Source organism: Elgaria multicarinata, chromosome 2 (genome assembly GCF_023053635.1).
Source record: "Elgaria multicarinata webbii isolate HBS135686 ecotype San Diego chromosome 2, rElgMul1.1.pri, whole genome shotgun sequence".
NCBI classification, from domain to species: domain Eukaryota; kingdom Metazoa; phylum Chordata; class Lepidosauria; order Squamata; family Anguidae; genus Elgaria; species Elgaria multicarinata.
This window is the reverse complement of record NC_086172.1, coordinates 31660085-31685797: the sequence shown is the minus strand read 5'-3', so window position 1 is coordinate 31685797 and position 25713 is coordinate 31660085. Positions and strand designations below refer to the sequence as shown.

At 43.4% G+C, this 25713-nt stretch overlaps 1 protein-coding gene across 2 annotated transcripts in view; it reads right to left on the bottom strand.

Moving 5' to 3' along the window:
- CAVIN2 (caveolae associated protein 2) overlaps positions 1-25713 on the bottom strand; it is a 291429-nt gene that overhangs the window by 236470 nt on the left and 29246 nt on the right. Inside the window, exon 2 of one of the 2 annotated variants that reach the window (XR_010025030.1) lies at positions 23542-25572. Coding sequence is in view for 1 of the 2 variants with exons in the window: in XM_063116254.1 (XP_062972324.1) it covers positions 24784-25572 (789 nt within the window). In the remaining variant the exon portion in view is untranslated. Of the gene's footprint in view, positions 1-20867; positions 25573-25713 lie in introns of those variants that run through there. The other variant, XM_063116254.1, reaches the window with a different exon arrangement.

Below are 25713 nucleotides of genomic sequence, written 5' to 3'. Positions count from 1 at the left end.
TGTGCACAAACTGGCACTATGTCAATGGAAAGTACTTGGAAAAAAATGTGTGTATTTGAAAAATGTGCACATAAATGCTTATATTTGGGGAATTTACTGCTTTTTTTAAAAAAGGACACGTCTTCGTGCTTTAATCAATGGAGGCATGGGGGTGGGTCGGGAATGTGCATTTGGGTTCTTACTTGGGAAATGCGCATTTTTCCTGTTTGGGGGGAAATGCCTATGTTCGGAAGCCAAAACAAGATGAAATGAGTGAGCATTCAGGTAGAAAATGAAGAACATCGATGAGTTCAAACATTGCTCCTTCGCCCATCCCTACATGGTAGTGCACACACTTTGCATGTATAAGCTTCCTAAGCTCAGTCATTGGCATCTGTATTTAAATGTTTTTAGAATACAACTCCCAGCATTCCTGACCATTGATGATGCTGGCTTGGGCTGATGGGAGTTGCAGTCCAAAATATCTAGAGGGTACCATGTTGGGGACTGATGATTTAAAGGTTTTTGAGTATTATGGTTGGGAAAGGTCTTTGCCCAAAATTCCCGGAGAGCTCCCACAGTACACAGTACTGGCCTCGATATACTTGTGCTCTTATTCAGTATAAAGCAGCTCCTTTGATATGAATGACTACATCTCCTGGTCCACCCCAGGCTTCCAATGGCTTCATCTTACAAAGCGACCAATTGTGTAACAATCCCACGAGGCCATGGAAGCCAGCTAAAAACAGAAAAGTGAAGGCAGCCAGAACACAAAATGTTTCTGAATAAATATGTGAAAGTGCAGTAATTCCAGAGGGAGCAGGGGAAGAAATTGCTCTAGCAGGCATTGTCTTTTCAGTTAAATGCACCAGATTTCTCAAGTAAGGTTGCAGGAAAGCTACAAGAGGAGCTCTGCTTTCTGTGTTTTAAATGGCCCTTTCCAAAACCAAACCAAACCACAAGCATATCAAAACCTCGCAGAAGGCTAGGGTGGGCCCTTACGCATTGCCCAAAAACCGGACGAAAGAAGATGGAATTGCGTAACATTCGCATATGGTGATTCATATGTATAGATGGAAATTTAGAGGTAATTCCTAAAAATTAATTAGAAATAAAAGGCAGCAGACAGTGGCCAGGTGTCCTGTGTGCCTGCTCAGTCTGCTCTCCAGGTGCTTACTGTTTGATGGGCAACTTCAAGGCCCCTTCAAGGTCTGCTTCTGATGGCTCTTCATCATTACACCAGACTTGGGCTCAAACAGAGGATGCCTTCAAATGGAGAGCTGCCCTTTGTATTGCCAGGAGCTGAGCCAACTCCAGACCTTGGGGAAACGTCAGGCAAAGATTCATCCTGTGAACCAGCTCTAGGCAAAGCAAGGATTTGCCTGGAGGTCAAGCCTGATCAGCATAGAAGCCTCCTACAGCCAATCAGGCCATCTGATAAGGCTTGGCCCCTGTGAAGCTCCCAGGTCAGACTTGCTCTCAGGATGACGTAATAAGGGGTTCCTGCCTCAGCTTCCCCCACTACTCCACACTGCTTTGGTTCTGCCTTGCCCCTGCCATCATGACTAGTAGGTACAGTTGACCATATATTCCATGAATTTCTCGAATCCACCTTTAAAGTTGTCCAAGTTGGTGACCATCACGTTTTGCAATAGTGATTTCTATAGTTTAACTATATACTGAATGAAGAAGTAGTTCCTTTTATCTGCCTTGAATGTCTCACTGTTCAGTTCATGGGATGACCCCAGATTCTAGTATTTTGAGATAGATCAAAAAACTTCTCATCTACTTTCTCCACACCTAATTTTATGCACCTCTATCATGTCTTCCATTACTTGCCTTTTTTCTAAGTTAAAAATCCCCAGATGTTGTAACCTTTCCTTGCTGGGAAGTTGCTTCAGGCCCTTGATTATTTTAGTTACCCTTTTCTGCACCGTTCCCAGTTCTGTCATTACCTTTTTGAGATGCATTGACCAGAACTGTATGCAGTATTCCAAGTGTGGTCGCTCCATAGATTTCTATAAGGGCATTATGATACTGGCAGTTTTATTTTCAGTTTCTTTCCTAATGATGCCCAACTGGGAATTTGCTTTTTTTCACAGCCAGCTGTACACTGGGTTAACGTTTTAATCAAGTTATCCTTGTGATTCCATCCTATTAGAAAGATGTGTCAATTAATCCCATACCGGGGTGGCCTATTTAGGTCTTTTCCCACATGATCCACAATCTGCTGGGAAAAATGGAGACAATTGGGTGGGGAAAACTCACATGATAGGCTCTGCCCATACAGTCACTTAATTCAGACATAGTGCCCAGACTGTGGCCCCGTTCAGACAACACACTAAACCATGCTGCTTAACTACAAAATGGCTAATGGAATGCATTCCGTTAACCATTTTGTGGTTAAGCAGCATGGTTTAGCGTGTTGTCTGAATGGGGCCATTGTGGGCTTGCACCAATGGTAAGAGACCCCGTGTGTATGTGTGTATGTATTGTGAGCCTGTTTCTCAGCCTCATCTAATTCACAGAATGGGTTGTGGCAATAAATGAGAAAAGAAATGTAAAGTACTCCTTACACTGGAAAGTGCTATATTAGACTTCTAGCAGCTCAATGCTAGATACAAAGGTTTACTTCTCAAGTCACTGGAGCTGCTCTTGTGTTCATTTGAAGTCTGTTACTTGAAATGTGGATAGCTTATCTGTACCTCTTCTTCCTGAACCCATCGCTAAGAATTGGTCAACAGGGCTTTCCCTCATTTTCCCCACCTTTGGATTCTGTTGATATTTTTTCATATACAATGTTTTATATTAACAGTCAACCTGAGAGAGATTTTTCATTCGAAATAGTGATATTCACAAGTAGGTGCTTTTAAAAATATTTTTGAATTTATCTGTGAATGAATTTTCTATTTGTAATTATAAGGAACAAATGAGTCCAGATGCATTTTTAATGGGTTGGAACCCCTTTATTTATTTCACAAGTAAGTCAGAGAACAGGTATAAACCACCTGCACTTTAGACACAGATCTGGTAAACCTGATTAACGGTATAACTTGTATTGACAAGTTGTATAAACTGACAGTGCTGTGCATCCATTATTTGGTTTTATTATTTCTTGGTGTTGAAATTGGTAATGGAGGAATGAGAAATGCAGTGTTATACAAGATGTAAAATATCCTCTATACATTTAAACAAATCACAATAAAATTAGAAAAAGAAAAGACTATATTTCCCTGACTTCTAATAGCACTGCTCTGTTTTACTGTTTTGTAACTTTTTTTTAGGTCGCAGTCCTATCATGATTCCCATCAGCCTCTGAGCTGCATTTATTTATTAAAACATTTCTATCCCACCCTTTTATCACTGGGATCTCAGGGCAGCGTACTGATAAAATCAGAACAATATAAACATAAATAATTTGCATAGCTAAATATATATTAAATTGTTAACTAATTAAAATTGGTAGAATTTTTTAAAAAGCAATAAAACAAAATCAACTAAAACTATGTGTAACCATGGAGAATTTAGCCCTTGAAGGCTTTGATAAAAACCCATGTTTTAACTTGGCACTGAAACGAAGCCAGCGTCGGTGCCAGTTGGGCCTCCAAGGGGAGGGTAGTCCACAGCTGAGGTGCCACAGCAGAGAAGGCCCTCTCTCATGTTCTTCCATAATGTATGTCTCACGTTGGCGGGACTCAGAGAAGGGCTCCTCCAACAGATCTTAAATCTCAGGCAGGCATATAGAGAGGCTCTCCCTCAAGTACTAAGGTCCCAAGCTGTTTAGGGCTTTGAATGTCATTGCCAGCACCTTGTCTGTTACGCTTTGTAAGAAGCCTGTCTATTTTCGTGTGTGTGTGTGTGTGTGTGCGTGTGTGTGTGTGTGCTAAACTAGAACTCTGCAGAATGACAGCCTCCTAAATCTTCTAAGAAATCAAAGCACTTCTGCCAGCTGGCAAAGTCATTGCTATTATGCAGACATTGTGCGTACCTGATCCTCTTGCTCATGGACAGAGAAGGAGTGAGGTTTAGGGAAGGGAGTGGGCAGGGCCTGCAAAGGGGCCCCAATCCTCCATGTGCCCTGATTAGGCCTACAGGCCTATGATGCCCCATCCCTACACTTTCCTGTGCAGGGCTGGATTTACGTACAAACTAAACAAGTACAGCTCAGGGCATCACACTACGAGGGGCCTCGCTTTAGAAAGAAAGAAAGAAAGAAAGAAAGAAAGAAAGAAAGAAAGAGTTTCCAACACTGCCACCGGGAAACCAAAAACATCATACAAATAAAATGAAGACCTCTTCAGAAGGGGGAATAGTGTTATGTGTTTGACAAACTCCTACATAAAGAATGTGCACAGATATAACTTGTATTTTTAATACCTCTATTACACAAATATCAAATTCCGTTTAATTGTACAGCCCATATTTTGCATTTAATTTTTTTTATTATTTGTTGAAGAGGGAAGGGCCTCACTCATGTTAGAGCTTAGGGCCACAAGAAGTTTAAATCTGACCCTGATCCTATGTGTAATCGCTAGAGGTAACAATGGTATGATTTGGGCCTTTAAATCATAGTAGTGTTTAGTGCTAGCAGCTTGGCAGTTTTTGCTTATATCATGTAAATATGAGGGTTGACTGACAGGCTTGTAGACTGCTTCACACATTACATTTTATACAAGGACACCTAAAAAGCTCATGTCTGGATGAGACAAACACATATTGGGAAACACTGGTACCTTGCAAGCACACGCATCAGAATCCCAGATCAGTTGGTAGTTCTCTGTTGGGTCCATACACGGGGTTGCAAACCTGGGCTGCAGCCCATACAATGTACGGAATGTTTCAGATGATTAATTTAAAGTGTACAGTGATTTGAGCATTTTCAAAATCAACTTGCCAGGCCTAATTAAAAAGGCCATCATGCAATATCTGGACTGATTAGGAAGGGTAGGCTTGTTTAGGGGAGGAACAGTTGAACTGTTGGTTGTTGGGGCCTTTAAAAATAGAAAGCTAGATAATGAGCTCTATCAGACGAGCGTTTTATGCACACTCGTTACTGGACACTCACAGATTTTCACAGGCCCCTCTCATGACATCATCTGACTCCCATACGCCCTTCTAGCCTTCATGCCACAAAAACACACCCTAGTAAGTCCGACTTATTTTTAAAGATGGAAGTTGCCGTTTTCTCCTGCTGTGTGCAGGAAAAGCAGCGTGATCAAAACGGCCCACTGAATGGGCCACGTGAATGTTGTCTACATCTTTCAAAAGAGGAAGGAATGCGGGACAAATGCGTGGGTGGAGAAAATGCGATCCCCCCCCCCCCGTGTGATGACGCTCAATGTGTGCTCTAAACCAAAGGACTTTCGGAGCACAAACTCTCAGCTTTTAAAAGAAGTTTCTTTTTAGACCAAGAACTTGCTGTTCCTTAAGAGTACACATTATCTGTCCCAGCCTTCTCCAGCCTGTTATTCTCCAGATGTCGTGGACTTCAATTCTCATGAGCCAAAGCCAGCATGGTCAGGAATTCTGGGTGTTGTAGTCCAACTCTAAAACATCTGGAGGGCATAAGATTACGGAAGGCTAATTTAGCCTTTTTTTAAAAAAAGGCTCTGCGGACAGCAGCTCAACAATTCTTCTCTGCCAGGTGGGATACAAAACTGACTAGCCTCCCACAAAGTCTGGAAATGCCCCTTGTCGGTTTCACCTCAGTAGCTGGCTCATTTGAAGTCTGGAGGCAGTCTGAAGATCTGGCTGCTGCTGTGGATGATGAAAACGACAATACACCAGGTGACAAACTCCCTTCTCAAGTTTCACTGAGGGATGCAAGACTTCAGACTTTGCCTTGAGATCAGACACCTTCAGCTGCATCTTTAATCCCCGGTAACATCAAAGGCACAGTTCAACAGATGCCTGTGACACTTATGCAGCAACATTCAGAACACCACTCCAAATCACAATGGCCCCACTAGCTGAGGAGGGAAAAATGGCATTTTCACAACTCAGTTTATTTACTTATATCAATTTCTTCAAGGATCTCAGAGTGGTATGGTAGCCTCTGTGAATTTTCGATAGGCAACCCGGTACCATTCAGATGGTTTAGATTACAACTCCTCTATTATTTATTTATTTATTTATTTATTACATTTCTATACCGCCCAATAGCCGAAGCTCTCTGGGCGGTTCACAAAAATTAAAACCACAGTAAAACACCCAACAGTTTAAAACACAATTACGAAATACAGTATAAAAAGCACAACCAGGATAAAACCACACAGCAAAGTTGATATAGGATTAAAATACAGAGTTAAAACAGTAAAATTTAAATTTAAGTTAAAATTAAGTGTTAAAATACTGAGTGAATAATCCCTGATAATGGCCCATGCTGGTTGGGGCTTATGAATGTTGTAGTCCAAAACATCTGGAGGGCAAGAGGTTGCCTACTCATGACATAGGCTGAGAGAGTAGGAATGTAGGAAGCTTTGGTCAGACTTTTTTTTCTATCTCAACCAGTATTTTCTGTCCTATTTTCTGTCCTAGTAGTTGTCAGGGTTGGCTAACTTGTGGCCCAGCAGATATTGCAACTCCCATCATCCCTCAACACTGGCTATGCTGGCTAGGGCTGATGGGAACTGTAATCCAACAACACCTGGAAGACCACATGTTCCCCACCCTTTTTTAAAATGGAGATGCCAGATTTTGAACAAAACATAAGAACATAACATGCAGAACTTAAGAACATAAGAAAAGCCCTGCTGGATCAGACCAAGAGTCTATCTAGTCCAGCACTCTGTTCACACAGTGGGCAACCAGCTGTTGACCAGGAACCCACAACCAGGACATAGGTGCAACAGCACCCTCCCACCCATGTTTCCCAGCATCTGGTGTATATAAGCTTACTGCTTATATAGCACATAGCCAACAGGACTAGTAACCAGCCTTCTCCTCCAAGAATTTATCCAAGCCCCTTTTAAAGCCATCCAAATTGGTGGCCATCACTACATCTTGTGGTTTTGAATTCCATAATTTAATTAAGTGCTGTGTGAAGAAGTCCTTCCTTTTACCTGTCCTGAATATCCCACCAATCAACTTCATGGGATGATCCCAGGTTCTGGTATTATGGGAAAGGAAGAAAACACTCTCCTTATCCACATTCTCCACACCATACATAATTTTGTACACCTCTATTAGGTCTCCTCTTGCCCGCCTTCCCCCCCCCCCACAAGCTAAACAATCCCAGTTGATGTGACCTTCCCTCATAGAAGAGATGATCCAGTCCCTTGATCATTTTGGTTGCCCTTTTCTGCACTTTTGCCAGCTCTACAATATCCTTTTTAGGTGTAGTAAACAAAAACTACACAGTATTCGAAGTGTGGTGGCACTACAGTCCACCACTGGGTATGGTTTTCCCCAAGAGCAGCCCATAAGCCTCACACCTGAGGGGTTTGAAACTGGGCTCCACATGTTTAAGAGCAGCATTCCCAATGGTGCACCTCACTGGCTTTCAGCCTAATCAATTGTAAGAACGCTGGGGGAAAAACAATATCCCCACAACAAAAATGCTTCTTTGATGGAAGGCCCCTGGATGAACTAGTATGTCAACCATTTGTTGTGCTGTCAACTGTCATCTAGAGAGAGACTATCCCACACACAACAACTTTACTCTTGATGTTGCATGTGTAGACCATAAAGTTGGCTAGGAGGAGTGAGAGGTGTCCAGTGCAATACCAGAGAGGGCTCCTGGCATCTTCCATGCATCATCATTAATACCATGCCTGGGGATGCTCTATGTGCCTTAAACAGAGGCTGCTTTAAAAAGAGGCTGCGTCCCTCACACAAGGGGCGTTGCTAGACGTACCGGGTGTTCCGTCGTTGAGGAGCGGTGAAAGCGGCTTTTCCCGTTCAGCCGTGACGCCTCATCATCCACACCTGCCTTCGATTTGTGGCGGAAGTTTGCGCCGGTTGTGCTGCTGCCGCCGCGAGAACGGTTGCGCAGCCACACCGGCCTGATTGCCGCGGCTTTTTTTTTCGCTCGCTGCACGGTTTGCGCACGTCCGAAAGACCGCAAACTTGCGCAGCCGTCAGCGATGCCGCCGCCGGCCCTGGCGGCGGCAGCGGCGGCAGTGCCAGTGCCAGCCGAAGTGCTGCTGGTGCTGTTGAGGGTCAACATTGATGCGCTCACTTCCTGATGGGGGTCGTGGCGGGTGTCATATGACCCGAGGTCAATCGTCTGCATGGCCACTCTGTGCCTACATCTCCCATCATGCCTCTGAGGTGTCGGCGGCGATGATCGCCTCTGTGCCCTCTGCCCCATCCCAAGGAGCCAACCCACATCTGGCCGTAGCCATGGCAGCAGCCCACAAACAGCTCTGCCCTCTGCCAGCCTGGTACCCACACTAACAGGCAGCGTACAGCACCGCCATTATGCGGCCACGGTAGCTGCCCACCGCAAGGAGTCACCAGCCACTTTTCCGGTCCTCCGTTCCTGCGCAAACTGTCACTGGGGAAATAAAAAAAAAAGCCGCTCCGCCGCGCTGCCCCAGCTGGCGGACTGCGCGCAAATGGCGGAGGCGGCTTGACCGAAGCCGCTGACCACTCCCCCTTAGCACGCCTTTTCCTGCCCAGTGCGGACCGCAGTGACCTCACATCCTCCCACACGTACTCCGAATTACCGCGGGACAGCAGGAAAAGGCGTCCTAAAACTCACTTTTTTAAAGTCGGGAGAAAGAGGCTTCACCGCGGGATAACGGCGGATCCTCGTGAACGTCATCTGGAAGCCTCGACGTGACTGCGGAAGGTAACGCGCGCTAGAGCCTCGTCTAGTAACGCCCAAGGTTTGCTTACCTTTTTAAGCCTAAAGAGACTTTGTATCCTGGCTGAGGTCATCAATCTGGCTGAAGACTGAACTCAGTGAAGAAATACAGCGGTACAGCTTGATTCTGATCTCTGTCTGGTGCTCACAACCAATAAACCAGGATGTGGGGTCAATAAATCTCTATCAGCAAAATACCAATTGATCCATAGGGACACGGAGGAGTAATCTTTCTTAAAAGGTGAAAAAACCCTTTGTCTTTTACGGCAAGGTTATTTCCTTATCCTTGTCTTGTTCTCACAACAGGCTCTCTTTATTCCTCTTGCTGTTGCTTCCCAGATGTAAGACCTCACAATATTGGCACCATCTCCCTCCTTTCCAGAGAAATAATATTCCTAAGTTCCGTTTACCAAATAATCATTGCAGCTATTATTTGAATGCGCAAAAACCCCGCTCTCGGGGATAATTTGATCATCTTAAGAATATAACAATGGGAGGCAAGTTGAGAGTGGAGAGCTGTCACCGCAACGCACTCTGCGAATTAATTCACATTTTTGAAATGCTGCAAGTCCATTCTGTCGCCTCAGCATGGGACTGCCTCATTCTGTTTCAGGTGTAAACTGGGCCTCACTAATCCTCACAGCAGACTGTAAGGTGGGGGGGAATATTATAGTATCCGCACATTGCAGATTACAAGGCCGAGGCTGAGAGAAACGGTGGCATGCCAAAGGCCCTCTAGTGAATTTGTGGCTGAGAGGAGATTTAAACCAGTGATGGAAAGGTCCTTCATGTAAAAAAAGATTCCTCCACACAGAAAATGAATGTGTTAAGGGAAGGGCTAGGCTGTTAGAACAATTTATTTATTTATTTATTTATTTTATTTATTTATTTATTAAATTTATATACCGCCCAGGGCCGGTGCCAGACTATTTTGCGCCCTAGGCAAGGTGAGCTACTTTGACCACCACCCTGCCCCCTAAAAAATGCCAACTTTGATTTTTAAGAACATATGTTTCTTGGAAAAAAAGAAGCACAAAACTTGAAACGGCTAAATTTATTTTAAAGTGCAAGAAATACATCATGCCAATTATAGCAAACAAATTGGAAAGGAACGTCTATGGGTCTAAAATGCATTATTTAATAGGAATATCACCTCGCACGTGCACACACACACTCAGCATCCTTCACTCCAAACAAACACACGCATGAACACATGCATTCACTCAAAGACCCCATGCACCGCATTCACCCATACATTCTCTCTCTCTCTCTCTCTCTCTCTCTTCCGGGCACGTTCCGGAAGTCCGAACGTGGAGCCGCCCCACCCCAGCGTCCCTGGCTTCGCTTTGGCTGGGCAGGCGTGGGGCGCCATCTCGCCCGCCCAGGCCCAGCTGAATCCTCGGGCTGGGCCGGCTCACAGCCAACGCACATGAGTGCTGTGCTGTGCCCAGCACCCCTCTTAGCTTGGCGCTCTAGGCGGCCGCCTGAATGGCCTCTATGGTAGCACTGGCCCTGATACCGCCCCATAGCCAAAGCTTTCTGGGTGGTTTACAAAAGTTAAAAACAGTGAACATTAAAATGTATACAACATTTTAAACCATCAAAAATATAAAAACAACAGTATAAAACAACAGGATCCATTTAAACAACAACAGTTCTGGGGTCCATTAAAAAACCCACAAACTTAGCATATGTTGTTAAATGCTGTTAAATGCCTGGGAGAAGAGAAAGGTCTTGACCTGGCGCCGAAAAGATAACAATGTTGGCGCCAGGCGAGCCTCATTGGGGAGAACATTCCATAATTGGGGAGGCCACCACTGAAAAGGCCCTCTCCCTTGTTGCCATCCTCTGAGCTTCCCTGGTATCTAGTTTTTCATATGAAGAGGTGTGTGTGTGTGTGTGTGTGTGTGTGTGTGTGTGTGTGTGTGTGTGTTTGTATGTAGGTGTTTTTCTGTCATACAAGCTCTTTCTTGAAATGGGACAGCCCAGGCTTCCCAGTTCATCTGCTCTACCCTTTGACCTGCCTGTCATTGAACTAAGCCTAAACTTCATTTTACAAGCTAAGCACTGTCCACAAGACCAACAGAACAGCATGAAGGTCTTGTCCGCAACTGGCCCTCTGGCCGCCTTCTGAGGCTGTTCCAACACAGTACAGACATCACATGGTGGTTTTGAAGGGGTCCGTGTCTCATAGGTCTCAAATGGTGAGAAAAGCTGCCCCTGCCAATATCCTCTCTTCTACAGAACAGTGGAAAAGTACTAGAAGAAGAAGAACGGGCAGCTGAAGAATGGGCAAGTCATCTCAGATTAATACGTGAAATTCTGTCACCATTTCCTAGTCCTCAGCATCCCTCACAAAGCTACCCCTGTCTCTAGAGCAGATGTCAGCAATTTGCAGCCCTTGGCCTACTATAGCCACCCCTAACCTGGTGCCCTTCTGATGTGTTGGACTACTGGCTGAGGGTTGCTGGGAGGTGTAGTCCAACAGATCCAGAGGGCTCCAGAGTGGAGAAGGTTGGCCAAATATATGTGCTTTATGGTGCCCCCGCCGTGCCTCCTAGCTACTGCCACAAAAAGAAAGAGAGAGTCCAGCTGGCAGTGATTGCGCAAGCTTGGAGGCCCAACCAAAGAGTGTGGTGGCTAGAGTGTAGCATTATTATTTTTAAAAAAACCACTCTAGCCTCTGCCCTCCATGGTTGGAACTCTGAGCTTGGACACTGCCTACCTTCTGGTCTGCTGTACTTCCAGCCCACAGGATTGCTGTGGGCTGGAAGTACCTGATGAGGTGGTGAGAGATGGGAGAGGCAAAAGTCGGGTGGCTGAGAGAGAGAGAAAACAGAAAGACGGGGAAAGAGAGAAAGGAAAAGGGCAATGGGGGGAGGAAGAAAGAAAATAAATCACATTTGTAGGAATTTAAGGCATTTTACAGAAGGCCAGTATGATGAAGAAAGTCTGTGCGTGCTTGCGTGTGAGTGGGAATGGATGGATAGGGTGTGTATGAATATGAGAAATGTAAGGTCATCATCACCACCCACACTCTTCCTCTCTCAAGTTCATCTCCACACTGTTCCTCATCAGCATCCCACACTGTTTTTCTCTCATTTGAGATCTGTAAGAGAGAAAAACAGTCCGCGTGTGTGTGGGGTGGCGGTTGCGATGATTTTACGATGAGAAAGAGAGAGAGAGAGAGAGAGAGGTGGTGGTGGTGATGATGATGTCTAGAGTCTGTACAAGGTCTTAATCCCAACCAAACTGATCATTTCCCCTCCCCTAACAGAACTGGACTGGAAACACTGACTTATTCTGACAGCTTTGTTAACTGAGTGGTTGGTTGTGAACATTCTCAATTCACGACGTCTTGGCCTGTGAGCTCCAGAGGCTTTATGGCCAGCATACAATATAGATGGGCATCATGTCTTCTGTTGCATCTGCTCACTGTCAATATTAGCCACAACGCAGGCTCATCAGTAGCAGAAGCCTAGAAGCTTTCTGTGTACAAGCCCTCTGGCCCCTGAAACTTGCCTTGACCCCCTAGGAATTGAGCTACGTAGCTGAAGTCCGAATAAATACTGTTTCTAATGAGGGTATCATTGGATTAATTCATATCGGTTCTGAAGGGAACCTCCTACAGCTGTGTGCAAGAGACCTATAACCTAATGAGGTTTCCTTGCAGGGCTGGTATGAATTAGCCCCTTGGGGTAGCCATGTTAGGTAGCACACGTCTGGGATCTGTCTCAGCCTGCACTTCCCAGCCACTGTGCCTGGCAGGTGGAATCAGTTGCCTAAATTAAGCCCCCCCCCCAACAGCAAGGCAGTATTTAAGAAAGGCCTCCCTCCCTTCCTCTTTCCCTTGGTATGTAGAGGCAGAATCAAAAGTTACTAAAGTCAAAGCTACGTCTCAGGGAATATATTTTGAGATCTCCGGGCCGATCATAATTAGAAAAAAATGTCTTCTGGAGAGAAATAGTGACTCATAGTTTATGTTCCCTGGAGCGTTGCTATGGAGAAGGGAGACGGTGCCAACCCTCACACAGATATTAATCCCTGATTTGAAAGGAAGATAAATAGCCAAACTTTACTTTAGCCAAAAACCAAACTAACTTTGTATCAACAGTGGAATGCATCTTTCGTTCGACTGGGCAACCCAACCGTGCAGGAGGAACTAAGAGCTTTGAATCAACAAAGCTAAAAGTACACAGTGCTTTTAAAGGAGAGCCAATGCCTTTATCTGAAGTAGGTGCACACCCAGTGAAGTGGCGGTTGTTGGGGGAAGGGAGGTGAGGGCGGGAGTGATCGGATCAAGACATGGAGAAAGTGTCAGGGCTTTTTACACATCCATTAAGGGTTTTTTTTCTGCATGAGGCGTAAGTCACTTCTGAATCTCTCTTTTACCCTGTTTAGGCCAATGGCTGATCTTTCCTTGTTTGTCTGAGAAAGCAGCGAGCGAGGAGGCACCATGAGGAAACGGGGGTGAGCATTGAAGGATAGCACTGTGTGTTCTGCAAGGCCTGCCCTGCTCTCTCTCAGCTAGCCTGTAGCCCTCAGTTGCTGTGCAGCGGGCCACTGTCATAGGATGGCCACTTATGAATCGCCAAAAAGGAAAGAAAGAAGATACTGATTTGCATAACATTTGCATATGCTAATAGACATGTACAAATTTTGAAATAATTATTAGAATTCAGGCAGAAATGGAGTGCATCTCACCATAGTGTGGAAATCTGTGAATAGGTGACTTGAGTGCCTTGCTGGGTCTGCTACCCAGGGGCTGTTGGTGGACAACTTCAAGGCCATTGTGCTCGCTTCTTCTGGTACTTTATCTTTACACCAAATCTGGACTGGGAAGCTCTTCAAATAGAGGACGTCTTCAAAATAGAGGACTGTGCTCTGGCAGCCCTTCAAAATAGAGGATTGCCCTCCATAAAAGAGGAAACATGGCCACCCTTGCGCTGTTTCAGTGTTGAAGTGAGCTTCAACCACCAGTCTGGTTGCAGGGATGACACACCCTCCTGACCTTTGGCTCATGCAGCAGTGAGTCTTGGACTAGCCCTGGTGAGGTGTGTGTGTTTGTGTGTGTGGGGCTATGTATGCCACCTTGAGATCCTTGGAGGGAACGTGGAATATAAATGTCCTAAATGAATGGAGAGATGTAGGTATATTCTAGTCTGATCTAGTCCCATTAAGAAAGCCTTAATTGGCCCTGGGAACTGGGTGTCATGGAAGAATGAAGAAAGCCATTGGTCACAGGAGCAGAGGCTTCCAATGTCAGTGCAGCTGTGAATCCACTCTTAAGAACTTATCCAAGGTGCTAAACCAAACCCCCAAAATAGGTCCACCACCTTGAATAGCTTCTTAAGAGTTCTAAATGGTTAGGACTGAAACCCAGAGTGGATTCACAGCCCCACTAATGTAGGAGCCACCAGCCTCCACTGCTGGATCTTTGCAAGATCAAGCCAAGTTCTATCAAGTCCAGCATCCTGTTTCGCACTGTGGCCATCCAATTGTCCTCAGAAACCCCCTGAGCAGGGCAGGAAGGCAAGCGTTTGATCCCAGTGCCTGCTATTTGGAGAGATGCCTCTTTTGAACAGCTTTCCTTCCGTTTTTAAGTCAGGGAATTGGGAAGTGGAGAGGTGAAATGTATGCAGCCTTTGTGCTGGCATTAGTGAATATAGCCAATGCAATTTTCCATGCCCTTAAAGATGCATTGTGATCCGAAAATTGGTTTTAAACTATGACACCTTTCCCATTTCATGCACCCCTTTCATCCAGGTCACAGGACTAAAATGAGGTTTCCGTAGGTGCCAGAAACTGGAATCCGCAGATGTATTAAGAAAATATGAATCAACCAGTGCCCGCCCTTCTTTGTATTTCAATTACCATTAGGAAAAGCTCTGTGAATGAGAATTTAGTTGGAAATGCTGCCAGTGATGCAAGAAACGGGACAGAGGAATAAAGTGCGCGTTTCCGCAGTAGTGTCAGCTGTGCTTTGCTGACAAAACTAAACCTTTTTATTCTGCCGGTGGACTAAGCATAAAGGATTAGGGAGGCATAGTGCCGCATTGATTGTTCAGTGTATTTGCCCAGATCTCATTGATACAGGCCGGTGTGGCCTATGCATGACTTCATAGCACCCCAATCAAAGGAAAATCGTATGTCATTACTGGAAGGTCTGCCACTGACGCCAATGGGTTTACTGGTCACATTGTGAGGGCACGTGGAGGTTAAATAGGATTTGTTCTATAGGTGTGTTTTCCTTACATTAAACTCATGCTATCTTGTTTTTTGTTTGTTTGTGTGACTTATAGCATCTGTATCCTGCAACTACTAAATGCCGACATAATTTGCCTTCGCTTGCACAAGCCAACATAAAAAAAGTAATTTACAATACAGGCACAGGTGTTTTTTTTTTAATCATCGTGCCTTTTAGCAAACCGTTAGCAATGTCTCTCTTCCTGGCTTTTGTCCTGTTCCCTCTTCCTCCACCTTTTTTTCATAATGTTAAATTTCTATTTTAAAAAAATGGTGTTATGGTGTACACAAATCTTCATAGATATTCGAACCTTTCCTCCTGATTCCCCCCTTCCCCCCAGGGCCAGGGCTACCATTAGGCCAACGAGGCAGCTGCCTAAGGTTCAGACCTCAGAGGGGCGCAGTACTGCCCTTTAAGGGTCACAGTTTTATACAAATTAACTGTTTTAAGAAAAACATAATAAAAGGAAAATATAATAGTTCAGAAACTCTTCTTGAACAGCTGAATCAAAGTTGGTAAAAAAATTTTTTGGGGGGTGCAAGTAGCTCGCCTTGCCTAGGGCACAAAATAGTCTGGCACCGGCCCTGTCCCCCACTCCCTGTCTGTCATATATTTATCAGTGAATAATTCTGGCAAAGCATTGATTTGATGCAGGTGCAATTACACATATAGTTTCTGTTACCTCGGACACATGGAACGAGCTCCCTGGCACCTAAGACCTTTTTTTAATTTCCCCAATATTTTAGCATTTTAGCATCTTATGCTAAATTAAAACAAACAGCTCTGTTGTTTTAAATCTGCACTTCAAATCTCTGCATTGCTGCTTGGTTATATCCTGGCTGTACTTTTATATTGTGGTTTTAAACTTCCATATTTTGTATTTAACGCTGTACCTTGTGGTTTTAATTATTGTGACTTGCCCAGAGAGCTTTGGCTATTGGGTGGTATAGAAATGAAATAAATGCATAAATAAATAAATAAATACAGAGTGGCAACGTGTCCTCTTTGCAGAGGGCAGTTCTTTATTTGACGGGCTGAACTGTTCAAGTCAGGTTTAAAGATAAAGTAACATAGGAAAGGAGAACTTAAAGCGACCCAGAAGATGCCCATCAGCTGTGAGCACCTGGGCAGGAAACTGAACGGGGACATTGGTCACCTGGTTATAGCCTCCTCTACCATGGTGAGACGTATTCTATTTCTATGTAAATGTTAGTTTTATTTCTAAATGTACATCTATACATACATATTAGCATATTACCATTTTTATGCAAACGTGTGTTTTCTTTTGTCTGTTTTTTGGTGGTGTATTTCCTTCTCTTTTTTTGCTGATGTATAAGTGGGCATCCTAAGCACATGACATTGTTCTGGGCTTGATATTGCTCCTTCCCCCAGGACTGCAGGTCATTTTACTGCCCAAGGGCAGAGAGAAAAACCAGACACTGAGACACCTATGGGAAGGAGCAAACGCATTAAGAAATAAAATGGTGAGATGCACGAGCCTTATCACACCAGGGATACAAGTCTTGTTTATACCACAAGCAGAAATAAGCGTTGAAGCCTTTCCTGGCCTGCACAACTTGGTTGCAGGCAGGGGCTGCATGTTTGAATGGTCCCAATTTTTTTAAAAAAGGCTAGTTAGGAAGAAGGCTAGGAGAGAACCAGTGCTGTGGTTAAGCTTAGTTGAAACCAGTGGGCTCAAACAAACGTTACACGGTGGTGTAGTTCTCATAAACAGCAATTGCGGAGATAAACCTGTGTCTCACTCAGTGGTGGTTAGTGGCTTTGATTTTGGTGGGGGCTGTAAATCCATTATGGGTTTTAGTCAGAACCAACCAGAAATCTAAAGGAGGTGTTCAAGGAGCTGAACCTTTCAGAGATTCACAGACACACTGAAATCGGAGCCACCAGCCTCCACTGCTTGTATCACTTTAGACTGCAGGTGAGGGCTGATCTGATGAAATGAACTCTCGGAATACTTCTTTCTGTTTCCAGGGAGATTTAGGGTGCTTCCAGATGGAGGGATCCAAGTGGCGTTGTGTAGCTATTCCATCTTTTTTTTCTTAACTGATTTTCTGGAGTAAGTAAAAAGACAGAAAAAGCGGCAGGAAAACATAGGAGGGCTACGAATGGAAGATGATGACTTTATGCTTTAAGGCGAATTCCAGCATTGAGCAGGCAATGAGGATGATCAGGGGTCTGGAAACAAAGCCCTAGGAGGAGAGACTGAAAGAACTGGGCATGTTTAGCCTGGAGAAGAAAAGATTGAGGGGAGACATGACAGCACTCTTCAAATACTTGAAAGGCTGTCACACAGAGGAGGGCCAGGATCTCTTCTCGATCACTCCAGAGTGCAGGACACGGACTAATGGGCTCAAGTTACAGGCAGCCAGATTCCGTCTAGACATCAGGAAAAACTTCCTGACTGTTAGAGCAGCACAACAATGGAACCGATTACCTAGGGTGGTCATGGGCTGTCCCACAACAGATGCAGCTGGACAGCCATCTGTCAGGGATGCTTTAAGGTGGATTCCTGCATTGAGCAGGGGGTTGGACTCGATGGCCTTATAGCCCCCTTGTAACTCTATGATTCTATGATGCCTGGACTACCTGTAAAATTCTGTGGATGAATCAGGGCGATGGCACAATAAAAGCCTCACCTGGCAGCACCTTATTACTGTTTTAAATGGAGAAGCAATCAACAATGTAAAGTGCTATTGTTCAAACACTTCAACGAGGCCTCAATATCAGATTGTGACCCTCATGGACAGTGTGATAAAGCAACCTACCTTGCATTTGACCTCATAGTTTTCTTAAATATATTATTTAGATATATTATTATTATATTATTATTTTAAAAATTGCTAGTTATTACGCTAAAAAAAAAGGTAGTAGCTGAGATAAACTATTTTAATATTTGTATATGCAGGATGGGAATGGCTTTTTAGATGTATAGTGTCGTATAGCAAGGTTGATATGTTTGTATGCATGTAAAAGAGTAATACAGTGGTACAGGCACTAGTAATCTCAAGACTACATGACTGCAATGCGCTCTATGTGGGGCTGCTGCCCTTACAGCTGCTCCAGAAGCTGGAGCTAGTGCAGAACGCTGCAGCACGGCTGTCGTCCGGAGCTGTCCCTTTCCAGCATGTAACTCCTTTGCTGAGGGAACTGCACTGGCTGCCTACCTGATACCGGTTTTGCAATTGGTATATAAAGTAATAAACAGCTTGGGACCAGGATATTTGAGAATGTATTTGCTCACTTACCAGGTCATCAGATGAGGTGCTCCTGGTGGTTCCACATGGACCTGTGGTCCATTTGGAGTCCACTCGGGAGCAGAGCCTTTAGTGTACTGGCCCCTCTTCATAGAATTCCCTGTGTGTTCATGTCAGGAAGAGCCTCGTGTGGCGCAGAGTGGTAAGTGGCAGTTACTGCAGCTGAAACTCTCCACACAGCCTTTCGATCCCAGCGGAAGCTGGTTTCAGGCAGCCGGCTCAGGTCGACTCAGCCTTCGATCCTTCCGAGGTCGGTAAAATGAGTACCCAGCTAGCTGGGGGAAAGGTAATAATGGCTGGGAAAGGCAATGGCAAACCACCCCGCTACAAAGTCTGCCAAGAAAACGTCAGCGAAAGCAGTCAGTAATGACCCAAGTGCTTGCACGAGAGGTTCCTTTCCTTTCCTTTCCCTTCATGTCAGGCAGGTGCCACCATTGTTTTGTTCTCGGCAGCTGAAGACATTTTTATTTAAACTGGCCTTCCCTGTCTGACCACCCACGGTTTTAGATAATATAATCTGATTATAATTTGAATTCTGTATTTTGATTCTCTTCCTTTCTTTTTATTCACTGCTCGGGAAGCTGGTCTGATGTAGCGCGATCTATAAATCCTATATAGAAATAAATAAATACAAAATAACAATGTCAGCATGAGAAGGCATGAGCTAGGTAAGGAAGAATTGCTGACTGCTTGTCATAACAGTTCCTCCATTTTTAAACCTTGGAATAAAACCTCCTAAAAGAAAAAGAAAAAAAAGGCACTGCTCTCCACCCTTTGAAACCAGCTTGGCTCTAATTCCAAATTTATTGCTCTAATTCCAAATTTATTTATTTATTTATTCATTTTAAATTCGTAAAGCACTGGGTAGCTCTTGTTGTTTTTATTTCAATGGCTAGGATTTTTCTTTTCTTTTAATAGTCTCCAAACGCAGAGCATACATTTTATTCAAGCTTGTAAGAAAAGCCAGATAAAATGGGCCTGTTGATGTCGAGTTCTCCAACGCTAGTGTGGTTTGACTTAGAGCTTGCAGGAATATAAACAATACAAGAGTAGCTGAGAGTGAAATACAAACATGATGTTCAATTCCCTGGTGAGTGTTAAAGGGCTGCTGGAAGTTGACAGCTGTCCCATGAAGGTTAAACATACATGCTTGGGCCTGTCAGTAAAATTAAGTCTTCTAAAGACTATGTGGCACTCTGCACAAACAAGTGTTATCAGGGTGAATAAACAGAACATCCACATCAATACATTTCTGCTTGTACATCTCTTTAAGGTACCGTATTAAGAGTCTAGTGTAACACAATAAAAAAAATGCAGATGGATATATCAAAGGCATTGGAACTGGCAAAGTGCTCTCGAGAGTGAAGTTGGGGAAAAAGTCCTTAAACAAAGTTGGTTTTTTTTCTCCCTTCCCTTTAATCAGACAAGATGGAATAGTGAAAAATGGGCCATAAACACAAGTGTCCCAATTCATCTCTAGATTGGGATCCTATTATTGCTCACCACAGCGATGGCCAAATGTCTAATGGAACCCCAGGCTTTTCCTTTCTTCCAAGGAGCTCAAGATGGCATTTGAAGTTCTCCTTCCTAATTTTATCCACACAACAGTCCTGTGAAATAGGTTACACTGAGAGGTGGTGTTTGGTCCCATGTCACCCAGTGAGCTTTTTGGCTGAGTGGGGATTTGAACCTGAGGCTCAAAAGCCCAAGTCACAATCCACTATACCCCACTGGCTCTCAAGGGTCTTGGTTTTGTTTACCCTTCAAAGGAAAAGAGCTGGAGGAAGATTTTTTTGAGCAGAAGAGCAGCTGAGGGGAGGGGGAGGAGAGGGGAGGGTATTTAACCCCTTTCTCACATGCCATTCATAGAATCATAGAATAGCAGAGTTGGAAGGGGCCTATAAGGCCATCGAGTCCAACCCTCTGCTCAATGCAGGAATCCACCCTAAAGCATCCCTGACAGATGGTAGTCCAGCTTCCTCTTGAATGCCTCTTCCCCCCCATGCGGTTCAACACATGGCGAAACATGAATTTTTAACTTTATGATGGAAAAAGCCACTTGAGGGGCAATTTTGGGCAGAGAAACAGTGCGTGGATAAGAGTCAATGATCTCTTCCCTGCTGCCACTTCTCTGCTCAAAATACGCCCTAGCAGACAGTGGCCTGGTTCAGACGACACTCTGGGCTTGTGGTTAGCTTAACCATGTTCAGCTGTGGTTAATGCTAACCACATGTGGAATGCTTGCAGACAACACTTTTAACCCTTTTGTGTTTAAGTTTTCCTTAGTGAGCCTAGTGAGTGGTTAACGGGGCAGATGGTTAGGGAAAACGTGTGTCAGATGAGACCGTAAACCATGGTTAAGCATTCCGTTAACCATTTTGTGGTTAAGCAGCATGGTTTAGCGTGTTGTCTGAACGGGGTCAGTATTTGCATTGTTTAAACCAGCACATTAAATGCCAACATATATTTAAGGTAACGTCTAGTTTGGCCCTGTGTATTACATTCTGAATGGATCCTTTGCCAAATTCTACAATAAGTTTGTCCAGACAAATGTAACTTAATTTGATTTGATTTTTATTTGATCACATCTGTAGTTAGTAACAGGCATGGTTGTTAATTCAAAATAAGATGAATGTGTGGATTACATCACAGTTATTTCTACTGATTGCAGCTCTCTTATAATATTGTATTTTTAAAAAAGAGTTTAACCGTCAATAGTTCTGCTTAGAAATCAACTCTGATCAAACATCCAGTGACATATAAAAGATTGTACAATGGAATAGCTCACATAGAATAGCTCATTGTCATAGATATATTCTCTTAGAAGACTTCCTTAATTTGCGGTTCTAAATATATCTGGCGGGGGCGGGGGAGGGGAAAGCGAAGCTTTAGTGCAATATTAAGTAAAAGCAAATTTATCAATATTAAAAGGGGGGAAAAGACATTGCATACAAATAATAAAATAAGATTGTCAGGCACTTGTAAGTTTGATGCTACTTTACATTTGTGATTAAGTGGAATGGAGGATTCAAAGAGCATTAATATGTGGAAGGAATGCAATTTCCTTTCTGAAAATGTCCAGATTTTGGTTGAAAAGTATAACACTTGCAGAAAATTCAGGTGCTGTATCACTGTGAAGTCCACTACATATTTGCAAGACACAAGAGACTGCAGGTGCAACCCCCAAGTTGTCTGATAGGAACTCTTCATTGTCCACAAAGCCCTACTGAAATGTATCAGAACTGTGCACAAGCAGATTTTACATTGGGCCTACACTGAAGAAATTCCTGGTGGGTTGCTGTTTATAACTCGTTGCCATTTGTAACTCAAACCACAAAATAATAATAAAAAAGCACACATAATACAAAATCTTCTGACATCACTAGCTGAAAAAGTAAACATTCTGCTCATTTTCAAAATGACTCTTCTATTTCCATCTGAACAAAAATCTTATATATTACAGTGAATGTTCAAAATGTGTCACTTGTAAAAAATGACAAGGAAATGTTAACAATCCCTCATGCATCTGGTGAATGTCCAAAAATATGGAAACTGTCTGAATTCAACAGCCTATCACCTGATGGCCACTGTCGGCATTCACTTAGGGTTGCTTCATACTGTTGGACATTACCCATGTGCGTGAAGAGTCGCCAACATTCCCCCATGTTTCTCAACACTTTCCACATTTAAACATTGGCCAGTACAGTTAGGCACACTCAAGTCCCATGGAAATCAAGAGGGTTAAGGTGCATTTCACTTTGTGATGGAATGTGGCCATTTTCTGTAACATATACACAAAAATAATATACGGATATACTTTTCAAAACACCCTTCTTTGTAACGTTGTGCAGGTGCAGAATGAAAATGTATCTTTCTGGAATAGTTCGCTTTTGCTATTTGTATGTGTATTTATTAGTTTGGTAGAATCTTAGTATCTGACTCCCTTCTCTGTTTTATCATATATTCTCTTTACTTTTATTAGATTATATTGCAATATACCAAGCTGTCTCTCACATTGCACTCTAAAATACAGTAGTTGGGTGCATATACGAAACTCTTTGATAATCTATTTCCACGAGCTGCTTAGATTACAATATATCTCCCTTTTGCCATTTAAACATATATTTTTTTAAAAATGAGTGAATAGCATTTTATTTTAAAAACCTGTTCTCTTTTAAAATAGACCAAAATAAAATATATGTGTGTATATACATTAATCATTGAATCAGCATAGTTGGAACAAAACAAGGCAAACAGCATATTTGGAATCAAAAGAAAAAAGAAGGCAAACTAAACTAGAGAGCATATGTAGACTGTGATAAGTTTACACATACAACCAGCTTGCTTTCTTGATCAAATGCCTCACCCACTTATTACCAGTTCCAGCTTTGCTCTCCAAAATATTTCTCCTGGGGAAAATGGCGACAAGAGCAGAATACGATGGAGGAGAATACAACTTTGCCAAGAAATATATATTCCCTGGATAGTATACCCCCATTCAACCTGAATATTTGTAAAATTGCAATCCTATGCATGTTCAGACAGTAAAAAGTCCTACAACTCCCGGTATTCCTAGCATGGCTGGCTGGGGAACGCCAGGAGTTATAGGACTTTTTTCTGTCTAAACATGCATAGGTTTGCGCCCTAAAGAACCTAGATATTCATTGGTGGGGGACCTGTGGCCCTGCAGATGCTTATCATTGGTCATGCTGCCTGGGGCTGATGGGAGTTGGCGTCCAACAAAATCTGGAGGGCCACAAGTTGTCCACCATTGTCCTAGATCAACCTAAGATATATCTCAAGGACTTGCATTTGGGCATGTCTTATCATCCCATTTACCATGGGCAATCACGCCAATTTTCCATTTAGTAGGGTGGGAGGGGGCATGGAAAACATCTTTATCCAAACTGGTCTTCAGTATACTACCTTCAATTAATCCCACTAAAATAATACATGAATTCTGGTAAGGTCAGAGGAAAAACAAAAAGCAAGAACTCTTTCTGAGAAGAATGGAGGTGGATAAAATAATATTGTCTGGAGTAACGCCCAAATATGATTAATATGGTCCCTACTTAGCTGACAACTCAATAACCTAATTACTCTGTCTCAGTAGTTACCACCTAAGGGTAAAACAGCTACGCTCCAAATCTCAGACTACTTTTTGATGTGGTAAAGCCACCACACAGCGATCTTCTTTACCATGTCAATTTTCCCTGGTAAAAAAATATGACCTTCCAGTGCGCCTTCCTGTAGTGAGAGCTAGTGGAATCATATCAGGGCAAGCTCTAGCTTATAACACTCACTGACAGGGCCAATGTCAGCTCTCGTCATGTGAGGTTGTTGACATTTAAGAAGAAAAAGATCACATTTTGGTGGCTTCACCACATCAACAATTAATATGACGAACTGAGATTAAGTATTTTGTAGAGAGGGACACAGACAAAGCTGGTAAATCATCCTACATGGAGGAAAAAGCACATAGCTTATATCTCACAGTCTGGCTGAAAAAGCTGTGAGGAGAACAGTTAATTAACTTTCAACAAGGGTAGGGCAAGCATTCTTCCCCTCAGTTCTCTCCAAATCGGGGGATTTCTCAGGGCCAGCGAGCAAAGCAGACTACAGTTGACAGTGTAATCCTATGTTCTCGGAAGTCCCATTGAGTTCAACTCCCAGGATAAGTATGTATAGGATTGCAGCCTAAGTGTCCCTTTCAAGGTTGGCTCGCCATTTCCTGCAAATTAATTCCTCCCGAGCAGCATGGCTGGGAAAAATAATGGGGAATTTATTTGAATGAGCACAGTATTTGGAGAGCTTTTCATTGATGAAATGTAAGATCATATCTGCACCACAAACTTAAAATGGTTTAACAGCCATTCCTTCCCCCCACAGAATCTTGGGGATGGAAGTTCTCTGAGGGGGCCTAAGGTTCATTGAATCTACAATTCCCAAGATTCTTCTGGTGAAAGTTAAGGGCTGTACCCATTGTTGCACTTAGAGCAGATGCGCTAAAATGAATGGGACTTAAGTTAGACTAACACTGGATACAACCTATTGGATGCCACCCTAAATGAACATAAAACAGATTAAATTTGTAGTGTAGCTTTGCCCTTTGTCAACTGGTCTAAGTGCCCCCAGCAGTTATTTTAAACACAACCCCAGTTACAATTAACTGCAGCAACACTCAATTAATAACAGAAAATAGCAAGGGGATGGTGGAGATTGGAGTTGCCTAAAAAATGCCAAGAGACTTGCATTTAAATTACCTGGGTTATCACACCTCTTTTTTCACTGTTGATTTCAATTCTAATTTCATGAAGTTAGCCTTGTGTGGAAACGTACATTAGAAAACAACATCTCCACCTTAAGTTACTATTATCCCATGTTTATTAGGTAACAGACATAAACCCTGGTAACTGATGTAACTAAAAAAAAAATCATATGTATTTAAAAACATAAATGAAGGCTCAGACGATTTATGCAGTTTGGTCTACGTGAAGGACAGCAACTTGGCTCGGTTCTTCATCAGACTGTTCCATTTCCCCATGGCTCGTTCTTTTCATTTCATCATAATATTCCTGTCTGATTTCTAGTGTAGCCCCATAGTGGTCATCTTCTTCAACGATGGCAAGCTCAATGTTGTCGTTGACCACCGGTTCGCCTTCACTTCCTGTTTCTTTTTCCAGGGAGTCAGCCAGAGCGTTTCCTTCTTCAGCTGGAGAGGTGGGAGAGGCCAGGTCTGAGTGAATCTCCGTGAAGGAGGTCTCCTCATCATTTGCCGTGTGCTCGCTGCTGGCCGCTTCGGCCGACTTGTCTTCCGTTTCCATGGAAGTGTCTCCATCGCGAACCTTCTTCACATTGAATGTAAGGGGAGAGACCTTGAAAGATGAACTTTTTGAGGCAGACGACTTCTGGTGGTTAGGGGTGAGAGACTTCTTGATCTTTTCCCTCCGTTCAACAGAGACAATCTTCGTGCCTAACTTGTTCATCTTCTTCTCGATATTTTGGCGGGAAAATGCTTTCTTCAGGCTGTCCACCTTCTTGAGGCTTGATCTCTTGATTTTCTCAGCTCTGGTCTCCTCGATTTTCTCATCCATACTGTCATCGGCACCTTCATCATGGGGTGTTTCATCATCTGAGGACAGCTCCACAGTATGCAAGGTTTCTTCCAAAGTCTTGTTCTCATCAACAGGCTCTTCCTTCCCATCAGTAATGCTGGGAACGGGCTCCTTCACAAACACGCTGGCAGGGATTTCATTTTCTTCCTATAAAGAGTTGACATGTGTTTATTCAGAGTTCACATGACAGATACGTGATAAACAAGGCACAGCCTGAACAACATCAATATTTTTCTTTCAAGTAATGAGGTAAAGGAAGTTAAATTTTTTTGGGTTGCCACAGTATGT